We start from the raw sequence: 18,006 nt of genomic DNA, 5'->3' as shown, positions 1-18,006 counted from the left end.
TATTGTTGATATAATTTGATAACAGATGATATTGGAAAACCTGAATGCGGAAAAATTGCCGTCGTACGCGTTCTACACGTCCATTGATATGCTGTTGATCACCAACTGTACGTTCGGCACGATCGAGCGAAAAGCTTTTCCGATCAATGACATCGGCAACGCGACGCTGACCAACGTTACCGTGGACCGGGTGGAGGGCGAAGCGTTCCAACATTCGACACTCATCTCCAATTTGCGAATGATCAGATGCGTCATCCGGGAAATGCAGAGCCACGCTATCATGTCCGGCGTGCAGAGCATAGTCATCGAACAGTCCAAGTGAGTAAATGGATGATATACATTATAGCTGGTACCTACGCGTTTCTGGGAACGTCTTCATTTTGGATAGTATAATGACACTATAGTGCGATTTGAAAACCTCCAATACAATAATATTATAATGCCCGTACAATAACGACGTCTATATCTAAACGAAAGTTTTGAAGAAAACAAAATGCTCACTTTCAAATGATAATAATATTATAAATTTAAATAGTTTTCTCTTTCGAGACCTAAAATATGCGCATCATCGGACACGCAGTAATAATTTTAAGTCATTATTATTTATTATATTATGGTATCGGGCCATGACATTTAAAATGTAATCATTATAACATGTGTTTTAAGTTATTTATCAAATTCGTGTTTGATCGGATCGCGCCGCCGTAGCTTTAAACAACGGATAAGTTCATTATAGAAAATGACACGCGAAATCGTAGTTGTATAGTGCGTGTGAGCACACAAGAAAACTGTGTTATGTTATATTGTATGCTAATTTTTTTTAATTATTTATTAAACTTAACAAACTAATGTAATGCGCGTAGTACGCAAGTCCTCTTAATTAACAAAACTATGTATTTATATTATGGTGTATATAATATATTAGTCTAACTACATTAACTTATCCGCACACACGATTATTGCAGAAGTATACAACGATCAAAAAAAAAAAAAAACTAGAAAAATATAAAACTATTGTCTACCAAAAATTATGCTTTAAACATTTTCAGACGTGTACTAAATATTATATTTTCGTTGAATCAAATTTAAAATAGAGATAAAATGACAAGATTTAATTGCAACAAAACAATGTGGAAAAAAAGATAGCATTTTAAATACCTTAAATACCGGGGGTCTAATAAAACACATCTGTAGCTAATTAAGCATATAATTGAATAATTGTGAGTAACCGTAATGGAATAAAAAAAAAAAAAATTGCAAATGTATATATAGCAACCTAGAATTCCCTAATTATGCTATGTTATTCTGATGACCGTATTCCGATATGAATTTAGTCTTATCGTCACAGTCATCACGCGTTCCTGCGATGTGCGTGCAATAAAAATTGTGCACAAGACCCAAACACGTGATGTATACTATATTATAGGCTCGCCGTAGAAATTATAATACGAATACCTCGTTTGATTTGTAGCCATTTTCTTGGACCTACATAGGAGATACCGTCTTAGTGTTATCGGCACACCGCGACCTACGCGTACGCGTCGTAATTGTTTAAATATTCGCATGCACTTAACCGTCGAAATGTTATAAATGTGCCGTTATCATTATAATTATAACACTGTGCGTCGATGATGACATCATGTGCTCGGCGAGAGGTAACGTCGTATTATAAGATAACATCGTACATCACGCGTTCAAAACGATTGATGTACCTACCTACCTACCTATATACACATAGCGATTGCACGTCTGTACCTAATGATTTGGCGACTATATTATATACCCACCAAACCGTGACATCGTATAATCCAATCGAATTAACCGCGCGTCGATGTATACGCGCACGTAATTATGTTATTATACACTGTTATCATTGTTATTACGAACGACATCGACGACGGACGCATCGCGGTTTGGCCTTTACGACGTGCGTTAATAGCTGTTGTTCGCGCGGCATATTATATCGATCGACGCACGTAGCACCCTTATTACAAGAACATGCCATAATAATATATGATATCACGTCGAACCGTGATAATTGACACGGCACTTGACTCCGGCACCGAAACGCATTATTAAACACATAACAAAAATCACAGGTCGTTTCTCCCCCCCCCCCCCGCCGAATTCTATATATATATATAGTGATAGCTGGATCCCATTTAATGTGTCACCGCGTTATGGTATATTGTCTTGTACCTATACCCACCGAGCTGTATAATACAGTAATCTTTTTACATTTTCGATTTACTTTACCAAATATTATATATATTTTGATATAGTGTAATATTATACTGAGTTATTAGGTACTTATTACTTCAACAGTCAACACCAGCATGCGCACTCCGTTAAAAAATATTAACTTTTTTGAACGTTTTCCCTTTAGAAGAGGTATATATAGTTATATAATGATATGTGTTTCTAATGTTTTGCACATTTCTAAAAATGTCGACGAACAAATAATAATCGAATGTTCAACTGGTAATTTTTGCGTTAACAAACATTTAAGTTTCGATGAGGAGCTTTATCAATCTTTTTATTTATAAATGATTTGCAACGCGTACAGTTACAAAATATAACGATTCTGTTCAAAAGTCTCATTTCAAGTCCTTTTTTTAGATTTTTTTTTTTTAAAAAATTAACACACATCATCTCGCCTCTTCATCGTTCGCATTGCACTCAATATTTTATTATAACGTCATTTAAATATATAAATCGTTCCCGTTTAATGGTACTACAGACGAGGCGAACAGTGGGCGTTCATTCTTTAAAACGCACGCGAACCCGCCGGAAGACGTTCGAAAACTGAATTTTTCACAGAATTTTACACTCGGCTTAGCTGTACGGCGGCGTTCCACCGTGAAAAACTGTATTTCGCCATTATTTCGGTCTGTCCGCTACGACGAGATAAAAGTACACATTATTAAGCATTCTTATATATAATTTTTTTGCGTCATCCTTTCTTTATTTCATTCTCTTTTTTTTCCCCCATTCTTTAATTCAACAACGTCACGGGACAATAAAAACTAAGTAGCAACTTTTTAATTTAAAAACCGAGCTGTAGGGTACAACTACTGTTGTGCGGCGGAATAAATGAGACGAATTCCGCGACTGTTCTCGTCCTCGTCGTCTTCGTCGTCGTTACATACCGAGTCAACAAATAACACTACATTTTTCAACTCGGTGGCATGTACGCCGCGACGGTGGAACCTTCACCCGAAACGTCAACACCACACAACCGAATGCCAATTTTCCTTATAATATATTATATATAATGTTGCCCTCGACTCACACGCGGCTTTCGGAAAAATATCGAAACTCTTCCTCCGACCGAAAACTTTTCCCGACAGCGAAATTGTTTCGAACTATACATACACCTACCAGCGGCGTTATATTTATGTGTCATACACGTGAATTGCTTCCGAGACAGTAAATTATGAAATTTACTATGGCTTTATTATATTTTCGGTTTATCTCGTCTTTACTCGTTACGTTCCCGTTCTAGACCCGCCACAGAACTGTGATAATAATAACGTCGTTTTGATCTCTTTAACCACATTGTATAACGTAATCGCGTCCTCGCATGCACGGTGGTTATGTATCCGTTTATTCTAGGCACTACGATTTCGATACGCATCGTATCACATAGTACACAAGCGATCGTGTCCAATCCGATAAAAAAAAATTGAATACCGACAATGTTTGTTTAAACGAAACGACTTGGGTATTATAGAATAATATTTAAAAATTATGGCCGCACAATTGTGTTTGTATACCTACGTGATAATTATTATGTTTGAACAAAATAGCGCTAACGGGAAATGCGCGTAGGCAAAACCAATATTTGTACAAATGTGCAGTATAGTCTATATTAACTCTTAAAAGCAACTCGGATGTATATTATGCGCGTATGTATATTATACGAGGGTTTGAATTCTGAACAGAACCGAACAAGTTATATTATGAACATCCTCGAACCGTGTTGTGCGGCGAGAAATTTCAAATTCTTAACCAAACTAAATATTAAGTGAAGGCAAAACGAGATTTAATAAGAATTGCATAGACGGTCGTAACAGCGAAAATCTCATCTGGGGCGGCCACAGATGTTCACGCCGTTGTACATGGAAAGCACACACAATATTTATATATACCTCAAGTATTGTATTATGGAATATTGTATGCAGGTACGGCTCTGATCGAAATCATTTCGTCGATTACCTCCAGGCAAAAATATTGGACGTGTATTTCCAGTTTCTCGTTATAATATACTCATAATAATATTATTACTTAGCGGTCACCAATGGCGTTGACGGAGGGCGTCGTTTAATACACTAATATTCTATTATACTAAAATAAATCATTTGAAAATATGAGTCAGCCATAAATCATAATAAATAATAATAAACAGTATGGTTTCGTAGTCGACGGCCTGAGCCGGGGTTTTTATCCATTGCAAGCGCCGAAATGTGGGCCCAAATTTTAAACTTTAACCATTCTTGTCGCTTCTCAAAAAAAGTTAGATTAGATACACTATCCTTTTATATAGTTCTTAAGACTTTTATAGCAAAATAAATACCTATGCGTATTATTGTTGTTGTGCATATATTTAAAAAGAATTAACACCGGCACCTCTTCACAATAAAAATAAAACGCGAAACTATTGTTCACAACCACAATTTTCACTGAACAACAAACGTGATCATTATTCTAACAAATTCATTGCAAACTGCACATTGTAATTTATCGTGATACAAATATAAATTTTATTTTATTTTTTAATGAGTGAGTATTAAAAAAAAAAAAATTTGTGGAAAAGTATGGGCCCTTTAATTCAATATTGGCCTCGGGATACTAAATAGTGCCACTCCCACCATTTCCCTCTCCTTAATCTGCAGGGCATGATGACGTCAAGAGGTGACGGCGATGCGCAGCAGCAAGTGACGTTCGCATTACATAATCAAACAATATGCGCGGTGGCAATCGAGTTATTTTTCGCTTCTTTTTTTGCTCACAAAACACGCGTATTATGTAATCATTTTCGATGTTTCCACTACAAGAGATTGCAATCAAAATAACTAAATACGAGGAACTCGGTTCGACTGCAGCTGCACGTGGATCGGCACTCTTACAGCTGTAATTAGATTATAACAAACATAAATCATAATAACAGCGTATTATTCGTATCCAAAGCGACGACAATTATTCCGAGTCAGGCGGAAAAAAAAATGTATAATAATAATATAATATAACGTCGCTACGTTATTGTGTCTCATCCGCACTCCGAGCCACTCGATCAATGACAAAACGTTATTAACGCTGTTTCGTATTATTATTATATGAGTAGTAAACTTGTGCCACGCGGAGACGAAATAATAGGTCATATCACAGGCAAGATGGAGGTGCCGAGCCACTCCAAAGTAGTATAGTATAAATCCTTCATAAAACTGTAAGGAAACTTGATTGACGCAAACATGTTGTCGTTAAACGTTATCGAAGAATAAAGCATATTTGAAATATTATATACCGGAGAAAACCATATAGATGTAGGTATTTTTTTCGTTAAGAAAAATATATTTTAGTATATTATACTAATATGCTCGTCTGGTGCTTTTTATTCAGAAATATGCATTATTCGAAAAATACACTATATTATAATATAACGTGCTAAACTATAGCATTGTTCGTCAACCTTTTTAGTATCGTGACCACTGAAACGGATCAAAAATTAAAGAGTCACCTCACGACGCGCGATGCCTTTGAAATAAATATTGTATTAATGTTATATGACTTGATGAGAGAAATCACTAGCATAATCCACTTGTTACGGACAGAAAACATTATGAATGTGTAGCAATACGATATTAAGTTGGTAAAAATATTGTTTAACAACATTGCAACCATCTAATTAAATTAAATTACGAAAATTTATTTTTTCGTATAAGCATTTAGTTGTTTCTGGTGTCTATCGAATAGCGACCCCCAAAATCGAGGAACGATGGTATAATATAGTGATTAAATAATATAATATATAAGTGCCTACTTTTTCAAGAGACCGTGGTTTGAATTTCCTAGTATGCGGTTCTCACGAAGAAGAAATATTAGCGAGATCTCGCCGTTTTTACGAACCTTACCATCCTGCACGGGAGTTATAACTTATAAGTTCCTGCAAAATGCAGTGATTTACATCAACAAAATATATTATATTACCATACGTACCTAATCCAGTCCAACGGGGCAGTGGTCCACTATATTATACTTACTATTCCGACATTATAATATCAACTGCGCGATTTCAATGGTAAACTGTGTATAGAAATGCGCAAACATGACAACCGGTGGGGGGGGGGGGGGTACGAAATTGTTGTGAGAGTTACAACCCAGATCCATCTGCCACCCTCGACCGCATAAAAAAGGTCGTCGACCTACGCCCAAAATCCCCAAGCCGCGGACATTCCGTCGCCTGCGGACGGCAAAAATAATTCCTCTTGCCCGCCGAGCGCACAATTTATATGCAATCGCGTTTCTACGCGTTCCGCCGATCCGTGGCGAATAATACGTTAGTCGGCCGTCGTAAATTTGTGTGTCGCAACGATATTTTCTTATGAAATAAATTCATCTGACATGCAATTATATGCTTATGTTAACAGCGCATTGTTATATTTTATTAATGTATTATTTCCGAGGCCGTGTGTTCGTTTCAATTGGCATTAAAGAGATTTTAATAATGATAAAAAAAAAGCTAACAAATTTTCAATTTATTGCGACAGTTTCGCGATATTATAATATTGCAATATACTGAAAATGCATAGAATATAATATAATATACATAGTATTATAATTTTCAAGCAAACGCGATTTACGCCGATTGTTCGAAACGTTGGTAAGTGTGCAGGACCATTGTCATATGGGTTTTTGGTTATATTATTTCATGGTTGCAGTATAATAATTACAGACAATCGAAATCGCGAACAAGATTAGAATTCTACAGAGAAATTAAATAAATGGCTAAAATATTATAATTTAATAACACTGTTTTCGCATCACGTGCATTAGTTTGCATAATGTACATTGTATGTACGATTATATTACGTATTATGTTTAATGATCGAGACCTCCAATTAAATGGACATTATAATAAATAATCTTCGATCGAATAATTATTAAACACGGGATACCGTTGTGCAAATAAATCTCGTCCGCGTATAACTTGTCCGCCGATCGATATGGTCTCAGCTGTATGATACTAATAATATGCATAATATGTATACAATCGTATTAGTGGATCGTTATTATAATAATAAAAGATGACATAATGATATATAAAACATAATATTACCTTGTACCAAATTATTGTGTATAGTATTTTTTTTTTTCATGCATATTCCACGTAATCGAATTTAACCGAATGGGTTTGTTTCGTAAAAAAAAAGGATTTCGGATTTCGATCAAACCACGGACGATGTACTGCAGCAATACATTAATTTAATAATATTCGTAAAACCTCCGGGGACAAAGAAAAAACGGTAATTGAAAAAAAATACGTACCTATATATAATGTATACTCGTGGTTTAAACCGAACATATATCATCATATACCGCTCTCTTTCCAATTTACCTGGGATCGAAATCGGGGCAATAAATTTTGGTCGTATTACTAGGGGGATGGGGGGGGAGGGCTTGCGAGCAGTTGTAGTGTTTTATGTCCTCCTGTGTGCACGCAAATGAGTGATGTGCCCCGTGGCTGTGTGGACATGCTCGGTTGTAGGGGCGTAGAGAGAGAGAGAGAGACGGAGACAGAGAGAAGCACCACATATCAAAACCATAATTTTTCGGCACGTCGATTCGTGACAGATTAAAAGGGAGAAAAAAGGGCGCCAACAAAAAAATGCCGTTCGCACAAAAAGAAATGACCTCGGCTAGTGGTAGTATAGTCGCAGTCGTCGCCATAAAATATATCGTCGTCTGGACGGCCAAAGGGTCTTTTTTCCAGACGACACCATTACGGGCTCTTCGCGCACCATCACGACACTAAAATATAATATACTGAAGCTCGTTGGTCCGTTAAAGCGGTCATTCCTTGTACATACAATATTCATCATCTATATATATATATATACGACGCGATTAAATTCGCTAGACCCGGTATGAGTGATAGATGACGGTTTTGCGGACCTGGTCATTAAATCACACACACACACCACACATATTATATACATATATGGGCAAATATTAATTAGGCGCGTTCGGGTCGGATAGAGTATAGCTTATACATAATATAAAGTTTGTGGGGTGAGACCTTTCGGACGAAATGGAAACGGATACAAGCCACCGTAAAAAATACATATATGTATACATTGTACGCGGCACATTATTTACTTGTCCCTTCTCGCAATATACCTATATAATGCACGAACGATATCATGGCATTGGTATTATGTATGATAATATAATAAATAATACGACGCCCTGTGCCTTATTCGTCTGCGGGTACCTCCGTAATAATAGCTGCCTCCGTGAAAAATATAATCAACGATAGTAATTTATTACGCGGGGACACTATTATGTACCCGTAGGTACACATAACAATATAATAATCCCTCTCCCTCACTCGGCTTGTGCGTCGGTTTTCGAGCCACCTTACTCATTAGTGCGGCGGTGCGCGAAAAAAGTTTTTTAACGCCCCCACTCTTCGCACGCAGTACGTGCGTCGACATGTATTAAATACATAGGCACTGTACACACCATATATGCATTATAGTGGCGATATAGTGACGGTATATATATAATAAAATAAAAATTATATATATTGTGTGCGTAAGCGAGCAGTAGGCTTTCTGATGGGATGTGACGGATGTGAGCTTTTGGAAAGCAATCTTTGCTAGGCGCCCGTAATATATATATATAGGTACATGATATATGTTATACGTGTGCAATATACAGCACCTGGTACTTTCAGATACATCCCCACCCGTCAACCACATGTGCGTCGGGTAGGAGGGGGTAGTCGAAACTCTGGTTAGGTACGTCATAATAATTGAAGAGACACCGTAAAAACGTCAAGATTTTTGATGAGCACTTATGTCCCTAGCGGTTACGGCATACATATATAGTTCCCTATATATATATATTATAAAGTATATAAAGCGCACCGGTCCTGGAAAAACCACTCGGCGGTGTAAAGTACGGTAAATGGATATGGAGGGAGCTGGAAAAAGAAAATATATACGAGTGGCACGCCTATAGATATTTATATATTGTATTATATATATAATTTATGTACCTATATATATATATATATATCGAGTGTACGCTGGGATTTCAAAAGTTGTGTTTTTTTGTTTTGTCTGTTTGTTTGTTTTTGAAACGTTATCATATCGCCGACCCCCGGGCGTCAGTTATATGCACTATAAAATACATTATTTATAATATATATTGTATAATGTATATACACATATAGCGGGACACCGTGTTTTCCCGTTTATTCCCATAAGGTTAGCAGAAAGAGAAACAGAAGAGCACGGTGGCCCACCATATATGCAGCATTTGCCCAGCGTCGGCACCATGATGTATAATGCACTGCCGTTTGGCGCGAAAACAATGCGATATAATATTATTGTTGTTGACGATTTTAAAAAAAATCCACTTTTATTTGCGATTCTGGAATATTATCGTAAAACCGATTTACGATTTTTACTTTTTTCGGTTTCAACCTGAAATCTGCAGTCACGTCTATCTATAGTGATTGCGTTTTCATTAAAAATTCATCACCGCGCGGAGACGACGGCACAACATCACTCGTGTACGCGGTTCTTCGTGATAAGGGTTAAATAAATCCGTCTGAAATTAAAGCTGCCATCATTTTTTCCAATTGGCGCATCTTGTCTCGTCGCCAGAACTTCTCAAAACCGCCACTATAAGCCGTATATTGACGTTGCGATTTATTTTCGGTTTTGTCGGTATATCAGCTAGGTACTTCTCTCCCTGTATAAAATAATATTATGGTGACGTGTAATCTATAATCGGTTTTATCGATCACTTTCAAACCTCATAAATTATTATTATTATATTTTCAATCCGGATGATTTCGTGTATACCTATAACATACTCAGAACATTGGCTGAAACAGCTGATCGTCTCCATTATTCATATAATATTAACAAATATAACCATTTCGTGGTCTTAATAGAGTCACGTGACGAGCGAAAAAATATAATAATTCCGCTATTCGATGACTAAACGATCGGTGGATATTCTGATATCTATATTGCAGCAGCTGCAGCAGATATCTTTCGAACGAATTCAACATTATATAGGTCGACAAAGTCCTTATCGGCATAACTCGCGCCTACATCATATTATCTTTCGCCGGATGCTGCAAGTCCTTCGAACCGCGTTGCCCGACTCCATAATATTTCGTGACGCTACGCACCATTATCGCCGTGATTGTATATAAATTGCACAGCGTATATTATTGCGGCGGTGAGCATAATCATAGTTTTTGTTTTCGAAACTTTTATTTCCGCTCGAATATCTCCCCCCCCCCCCACCAGTACACATCTATACCTACACACAACGCGATATTATAATATAATGTTCTATGTGCGCGGCTCTCGTTCTCGAACAAACTTTGAACAACTCTGAAATGTATAACGATAATATGATAGGGGTAGGTACTTACGGCGACGACGACGACGACGGCTATCGGTGGGACCAAACCCCGCGATTCCAGACCGGCACGCAGTGTACGCAGCGCGTGATTTGCGCGAACCCGTTTTTTACCCACATTAATAATAATATACAATCAAACCGCGAGCAATCCATTATACGCGACAAGAATCTAAAATGTTTTCTTAACGAGATTTTCGCTTTCGAGTCGCCGAGCATTTCTCCCTCATCCCCTCCGCCCGGCCACAAAAGTGCATTAGATAAGACGTGCATTATATTACTGTTATTATTATTGTACACGCACACGCGCGTGGACTGCTGATAAATCGTATAAAACGTTACGGTGGCATAAGACGTCTCTATCGTGGTATATTATTTTTCCTCGCTAAAGTCAGCGATATCGCAACAGCCGCACATATCGGCCGAAGAGTATACCTATACGTATTTACAAACGTCCTCAAACGGACCGGTTTGTTGTATTCTATATAATTGTATCATATTATATGTAATTAGTATATTATTACGTGTACCGCGATTCAGGGATCGATAGTTATAACGTTCACGCATGCGTATAAACATATTCCTATCAGCGACTAACCTTAAAAGTTAAAACCGTCTGAGCGATTTCTGTGTTTTTAACACTAGGTATATTGCTTATTTATATTTCTCAATGCTGCAATTATATAGGTAGTGGTTTCAATATTTAATAAATAAAAAAAAAATTTCTAGTTACAATAAAAATAATAATAAAAAACAATCTCAATACATTCTGTGTAAATATGTCAGTGACACAATATTGGAAAATTATTTTTTATAATTTAAAAAATTCATAAGAACTTAGTGAAAACTAATAATTTATTTATTTTTAATTTATAACATCCGTGCCCGGGTTATATAGTTGGTGTGTGCGAATAGAGAACGATAGGATCGAATTAAAACGACAGCCTGCAAATGGTCGCCGTCGTTACGATTATGGGAATGAGTTTACACCGTATAACGTACTATATACATATGTATACACTTCGGGGCTATACCTCTTTAATTGCGGACGAGGACAAAAGGGAGTATATCCCGGAAAAACGCGTTTTCGAAAGTATCGTTTTCGGGGCATTACATGTTATATGAGTATAAATACGAGCACGCTTTTACCGTTACTTGCGGAAAATCGTAGTCGTGTACCACTCAACTACGGCTCTCCCAGCTGTACCCATATAAATGGATGTGCACAACCTCGTCGGTTCCATTTCAAACGAAAATTTCCTGTGAATTCACTCTCGCACTGTTGACCGGAACTTCAAGCTGCTCGCTTTTCACTGTTATTGAATCCACTCACTTTCGCAAACGATTCCATTAATCATTATTCATGGTCTATACTCGATCGACGAGCTGGCGCGTACGTTTTACAGCCGCGTACACTTTATATAATCCCCGGTCTAGGATCTCGGAGAGCCGCCCGCGGGGGTCTATCAATAATCAGTAGTAGTCGCCCGCCAACCACTACCACACCGACGGTCGGCCATCATTACTATACATACTTAAGACGCGGCGCCGTACGAAAAACTATATACACGTATATGAAATGAGTTATATTGTGTCTAAAACGATTTTCACCCCAAGACGGTTTACCAAAACTCCCGCCTTATGTATGTATATAATATAAATACCTATATACAGAGAGAGAGAGAAAGAGAGAGTACCTACTGTATTGTGTGTAGCTACTATTACTTCAAAACTCGTCGAAAACAATGATGATACTGAATATTGGATTGTATAATACCTACATTTGTTTTTCAACTATATTTTTATGCTAATAAAACAGTTAATTTTCTTTAAGAAAAACCTTATTAATTGTCGTAAAATCAAATCCTATATATTACGTACTTAGTACTAATGGTTTGTTAATATTGATATTTATTAATATTATAGTACCTATATAGAGTTATATAATATTGAAAATTATGTTTGCCGCCGACTTGAGTTGATTATAAAGTTGTGTACATTTATCATTTGTGTACACTTCATGTACGCGTTATATGTATATAAAAATACTGGTTTATACGAATTAGTCAGCAAATAATGTGTTCTTTAAGGACATAAATTTGTACTTCAAAAGTTTCAATAACTATGCAGCACAAAGATAACAACGTACTTCAGATATTTATTTAAGTAAAATTTATTACGTCTTAATACGCTACAGGTACTTTTTTTTCAGACTGCGTGTATATACATATTATTATAATGACTAAAAATATATATAATCCAAAAGATTAATGGCATCGTTGACAAATATTATTTTAATAATGCAAATCCGTATTTCATAATGATGATAATAATAATAGTAATTTATTACATTCAGTATATTATTTTTCATAATTATTTCCAATAAAAAAAAACATTCGCAAACTGAAACGGCGATACCGATACAAAATGATTGTATATATATTGGCGATTACTATTTTTTTTTTATAGAGATATTCATTCATACATTTTTTTTTTATAAATCTTTTCAAATACTACACGTGGTAGTTGCAAACCAAGACTTTATTGGATGATTGCCAAAAAAGTTTCCTCGACGCGTGTACACGCATGAGTAGGTATCTACGCTCTCTCTATCTCTCTCTCACTGAAATATTTTCCCCTTTTTTCATATCACTGTATGGTTTGCTTTTAAAGGGTATAATATATGTCAAGAGAATCTATCATCAGACTTCGTGAAGTGCGCGTATAATCTACGAGTTTTGTAGTAACGACAACAATGGATGTGTATGCACACGGCTCCGCGCTCTTTACGCATTCTTTTATTTATTCTGTTCCGCATAATTTTGTGCACGGTTAATGGAAAATCGAGTGTTCGACTACGTTATTACTATACCGACGCAGCCGCTACAGCTGCATAATACACTTTAGGCACTAGAAGAGTTGTTTCAGTAATTGTATCATCACTCGAGTGACGGAGCAGGGACTGTGGGAAAAACGCACGTATACAAAATAATATATAAAAATGACAAATCTCTGAGAGCTAAAAAACTCAATGGTCTTTGAACGACTGATAAACACTCGGTATGAGCTCGTACACAGACATTAATTATACTTTTTTCGCCAAATAGTATTTTTACGATAAAAAAAATAAATAAATAAAAGGCGAGAAGCTACGAATTGCGTTAATGTAATAGTCGTGTAAAAAAAAAAAAAAACCGTATATTATATTCGTATATACGCGCGTTACGTCGCGCCGAAGTGCAATGCGTGCGCGGTGACACGATTACAAAATAATAATAAAACACCTACCTCCAGTGCAAAATAAAACAATATATTATTACGTGAACATATATATATATACCCACCTACGCGGACTGACCTATGTATATATATAATATCATATGAAACGGGGCGATTAATCTGTCGCAACCCTAAAGTTATTGCAGCGGCGAACGACCGCTGAACCTCCACCCCCCCCCCCTCCCCGTCCGAGGTCGCTGCAGCTAGGTCGGCACGAAGGGCATCCGATCACTCCGCGTCCGCGTGTATTGCTATAAATCTGTACCATTACGACCCATTTGACCTGAGTAATATGACAATTTTTTTCCGTTGCAGGTTCGAATCGGTGGAAACCTCGGCCGTGGCGGTGGCCACAGAGCTGAAGCTGTACGGGAACACTTTCACGCGCGTGGCCGGCCGCGGGTTCGTACTGCAGAACTCGTACGTGGTGCTGGTGCACGGCAACACGTTCGAAGAGATCGAGGCCGAGGCGTTTTACGAGTCGACCTCGTTCGGCCCGGAAACCGCGGGGTCGGCCACGAAGACGACGTTGCGCGTCACCGACAACAGTTTCCTGCAGTCTCCGGCCGGCGGCAAGTGGTCGCCTCCGGTCCGGCTGCAGAGGGCGGCGTCCGAGACGAACGTCACCGGCAACACGTTCGTCGGGTCGTGTGGCTGTGGCCCGTGGCGGTTCGTCGACGTGGCCGGCGACAACAGTACCGCGGCCGACGATGACGACGACGACGACGACGACGACAACGACGGCGACGACGAAGACGAGTTCGCCGACCTCAACTACTGCCGGGTGAACGTGGTTGGAGCGGAGTGTGCCAACCTGACGGGCGCGGAGTTCGACCACTTGCGGATCGCGGAGTTTACGACGGCGGCCGGGTGCGACCGTGACGACGGGACGGCGTTCAACCGATGCGTCCGGGACCGGTTGACCGCAGCGCGGGATGGCGTCACCAGTCGTTCTCCACCGATCGACTTTCTGACACCGACCGCGGAACGGGGAGTCATCACCACGGTGGTGCTGTTGGTGCTGTGCGGTTTCGGTGCGGTGTGCGCCGTGAGCGCCGTCACCTGGCTCAACGCCCGCGGCTACTTCATCAAGCTCCGGTCGCTGCTCACCCCGAACGGCAGCGGCGGCGGCGGTGGCGGGGCCGGAACGGCTTGCAGGACCATTTCGGCGCACTCGCTGTCCCGGATGTCCGTACACGAGTACACCGAACTGCAGCGGCTCAAGTTGGGCGGCGGCGTCGGCGGTGGCTGCGGCAGTGACGTTGGCGCCATGCGGGTGATCGTATACCAGGACAAGGGCACGCAGACGTTACCGGAAGAGCTAACGCACGAAATGTTGCAGAACCTGCGCGACAAGCTGGACGATCCGGACGACTATGCCGAGGCGCGGGGCATAATCGAACACCTGTACGACCTGATCCGGGTGGAGGAGACTTGCTGCGGCGACAGCGGCGTCGGCGGCGGCTGGTACTCGGCCGGCGGAGAGGGGCTGGACGACATGACGTCCACGGTGACGACCAAGGCGGTGGCCGCGGCCGACGGTCGGCCGCGGGACGTCAAGTCGGTGGGCACGGGCGCGCCGTCGCTGGACAGACTCCGGACGCCCAGGATCAAGATGGCCGGGGCGGGGGCGTCCACCGACGTGACGGTTTCACCGCGGTCGCCGGCCGCAGCCGCCGCCGTCTCCGTCGCCGTCGGTCAACAGCGATTACGTGGACCCGGTGGACCTGTTGTACGGCGGCGCAGGAAATGTGCGCGACGACGAATCGTACACGGACATCTACTGCGAGCTGACCGACCTGCGATCGACCGCCGAAGACCGTCCGCCACCGCAACCGCCGCAGCAACCACCGCCGGTACCCGACAAACCGACGCTCGTCTGAAGGTCCTCCACTGCTGCCAATCACATCGTCGTCGGCTCTCGGCTGCAACCCTATACTATTCCTATCGATCGATTTCGCCGTCGTCAACCGTTTCTCGTATTTCGTTTGGTCGATTAACATACGATAACATTACATTATTATCGATATATGTTTTATTATTTTTTTATATTTCTGATGTGAAAAACTCCGCTCGGTACCGCCGCAAGCCATCAGCTGGCGAGCTACGTTTGAGAGAGGTATACACACGCGCCGAGAAACGCGTTATTTTGTACATACCTATTATTATTAATATTATTGTCATTATTATTATTGCTATTATTACTATTATCACTATTGTAGTGTGTCCACAGGTTTATACCGCGTGTCCTCGAAAACAGGGTTACACGCTGCGTGATTAAACTACCCACATTACTCGGTGTACTTTATACATTCTGTTCTGAATTCTGTTTTCGGGACATGAAACTAGACTGTCTGATCATCAATCCCCCCGCAGACAGAATTCAAAAATATGTAAAGGGTATCGAGTAATTTTGGTAACCAAGTGTACCCAGTTTTCGAGGACACGCGGTATATAATATATATATATCTGTTTATGATTTACGTTTACATCACGATATTCTATATGTGATGCTTATTATTCTATCCTGTTTTAGTTTTTTTTTTTTTTTGTATTGTTGTTTTTACGTATCATGTAAATATACTGAATGATTGTTTTATCGTGAATCGTGCAATATATCTGCAGAAAACTTGAGGAATTCAATTTTTTTTCTTCACATTTTCATAAGAACTACTATATAATAGGTAACCATAGAAAAATTAAAAATATTGTCGTTCTTAAACGTTTGAAAAAAAAAATTGCTTTTAAATTCCTCAATCCCCCCCCCTCTACCCTAAAACATCACGGACCACAATCCAGTCCACGATGAAAAAAATGTATTCATTCAGAATATAATCATGTATTTTATAAATAATAAATGTGTACCTACATTTAAATTTTTAATACACACGATACTTACAAACGATATATTATTATAACTTAAAAGATAAAAACGAAATTATTATAAAATGTATAAAACGATGATTGTGATTTATTTTTAATGAAAATACAAAATTATTATGAAAAATGACGAATATAGTGTACTACTGTAGTTATGTGTATTTGTTTTCCCGTCGCCGTGGACAATGATGACGTTTCGAGACGTTCTCGCGCGGACGAGTTTAATTAAAACGGAGTTTGACAGGGCCAAACGACGTTCATTAAAAAGCACTTGCCGAAAACGAGACCGGCAACGCGAACGGTCGCACAGCTGCCGTTCGCATGATGCACGACACGCCGGATGCTTTGGACTTGAGGAAAATAAGAGAAATACAAAGCGCGAAACGTGCGCGGACAATACAATAATATTATTATTATACACAGTCGGAGAGACAGCAATTCAATAATATATCGTATAAATAGAACAGCATTAAATATATTATATACTTCTATGGGTTAAAGCTAACCGGCGGTCGCCATGTGGTTATAATATATCGTCGGTAACAAACCAATTTGAATTTTTTTTTTTTTATGGTGATTTAATTTCCATCCCGAAGGTTTCTAGAGCACTACGATTCATAATTACCGTGCACACCGCAAATTTGTAGCGCACCGCTCCTGCACGTCTAACATTTGAACGGATCGCTCTGTGCGTTATGATATTATTGTATATCAGCAGCAGGTAACGACCATAGAGGACTTTTGACTCTATGCCGCGGAAAAGCGTCGAAATAATGTGACAAAAGGAAAACTCGCATATTTCGAAGATATAAAATATTACGTACCTTATAATACATAAAACCTATTTCGGGCGCATCGTATATTACAAATATTATAGCTTATTGTATACCTCTTTCGGACCGACCCTACCGACACCCGCCAGCCAATTCTCGCCATACGGGTAAGCGCAAAATAATAATTTTTGAATTCCCGTTCGACATAATTCATGTTTTAATATATACGCGTGCAATATGTACATAATACATATATATATATATACCTAATATGGTTATTTCGAAAGGCAGCAAAATATGTTTTTTGAAGTACATATAATATAATATCTTTGATTGTGTGTGTGTGTGTGTGTGTGTGTGTGTGTGTGTGTGTGTGTGTGTGGTCCGTGCAGTATCCTCCCGAGCTTTG

At 39.3% G+C, this 18,006-nt stretch overlaps 1 protein-coding gene across 1 annotated transcript in view; it reads left to right on the top strand.

Annotated features, from left to right (window-relative positions):
• The window catches only part of LOC100572035, a 136,612-nt gene extending 119,637 nt beyond the window's left edge, over positions 1-16,975 (top strand). Inside the window, exons 3-4 of the mRNA XM_029486604.1 lie at positions 26-318; positions 14,260-16,975. Coding sequence (XP_029342464.1) covers positions 26-318; positions 14,260-16,225 — 2,259 coding nt within the window. The 3' untranslated portion in view covers positions 16,226-16,975. The remainder of the gene's footprint in view (positions 1-25; positions 319-14,259) is intronic.
• The last annotated feature ends 1,031 nt before the right edge of the window (positions 16,976-18,006 follow it).

The sequence above is a fragment of the Acyrthosiphon pisum genome, chromosome A1, assembly GCF_005508785.2.
Source record: "Acyrthosiphon pisum isolate AL4f chromosome A1, pea_aphid_22Mar2018_4r6ur, whole genome shotgun sequence".
Taxonomy (NCBI): domain Eukaryota; kingdom Metazoa; phylum Arthropoda; class Insecta; order Hemiptera; family Aphididae; genus Acyrthosiphon; species Acyrthosiphon pisum.
This window is presented reverse-complemented; position numbering and strand designations above follow the sequence as displayed.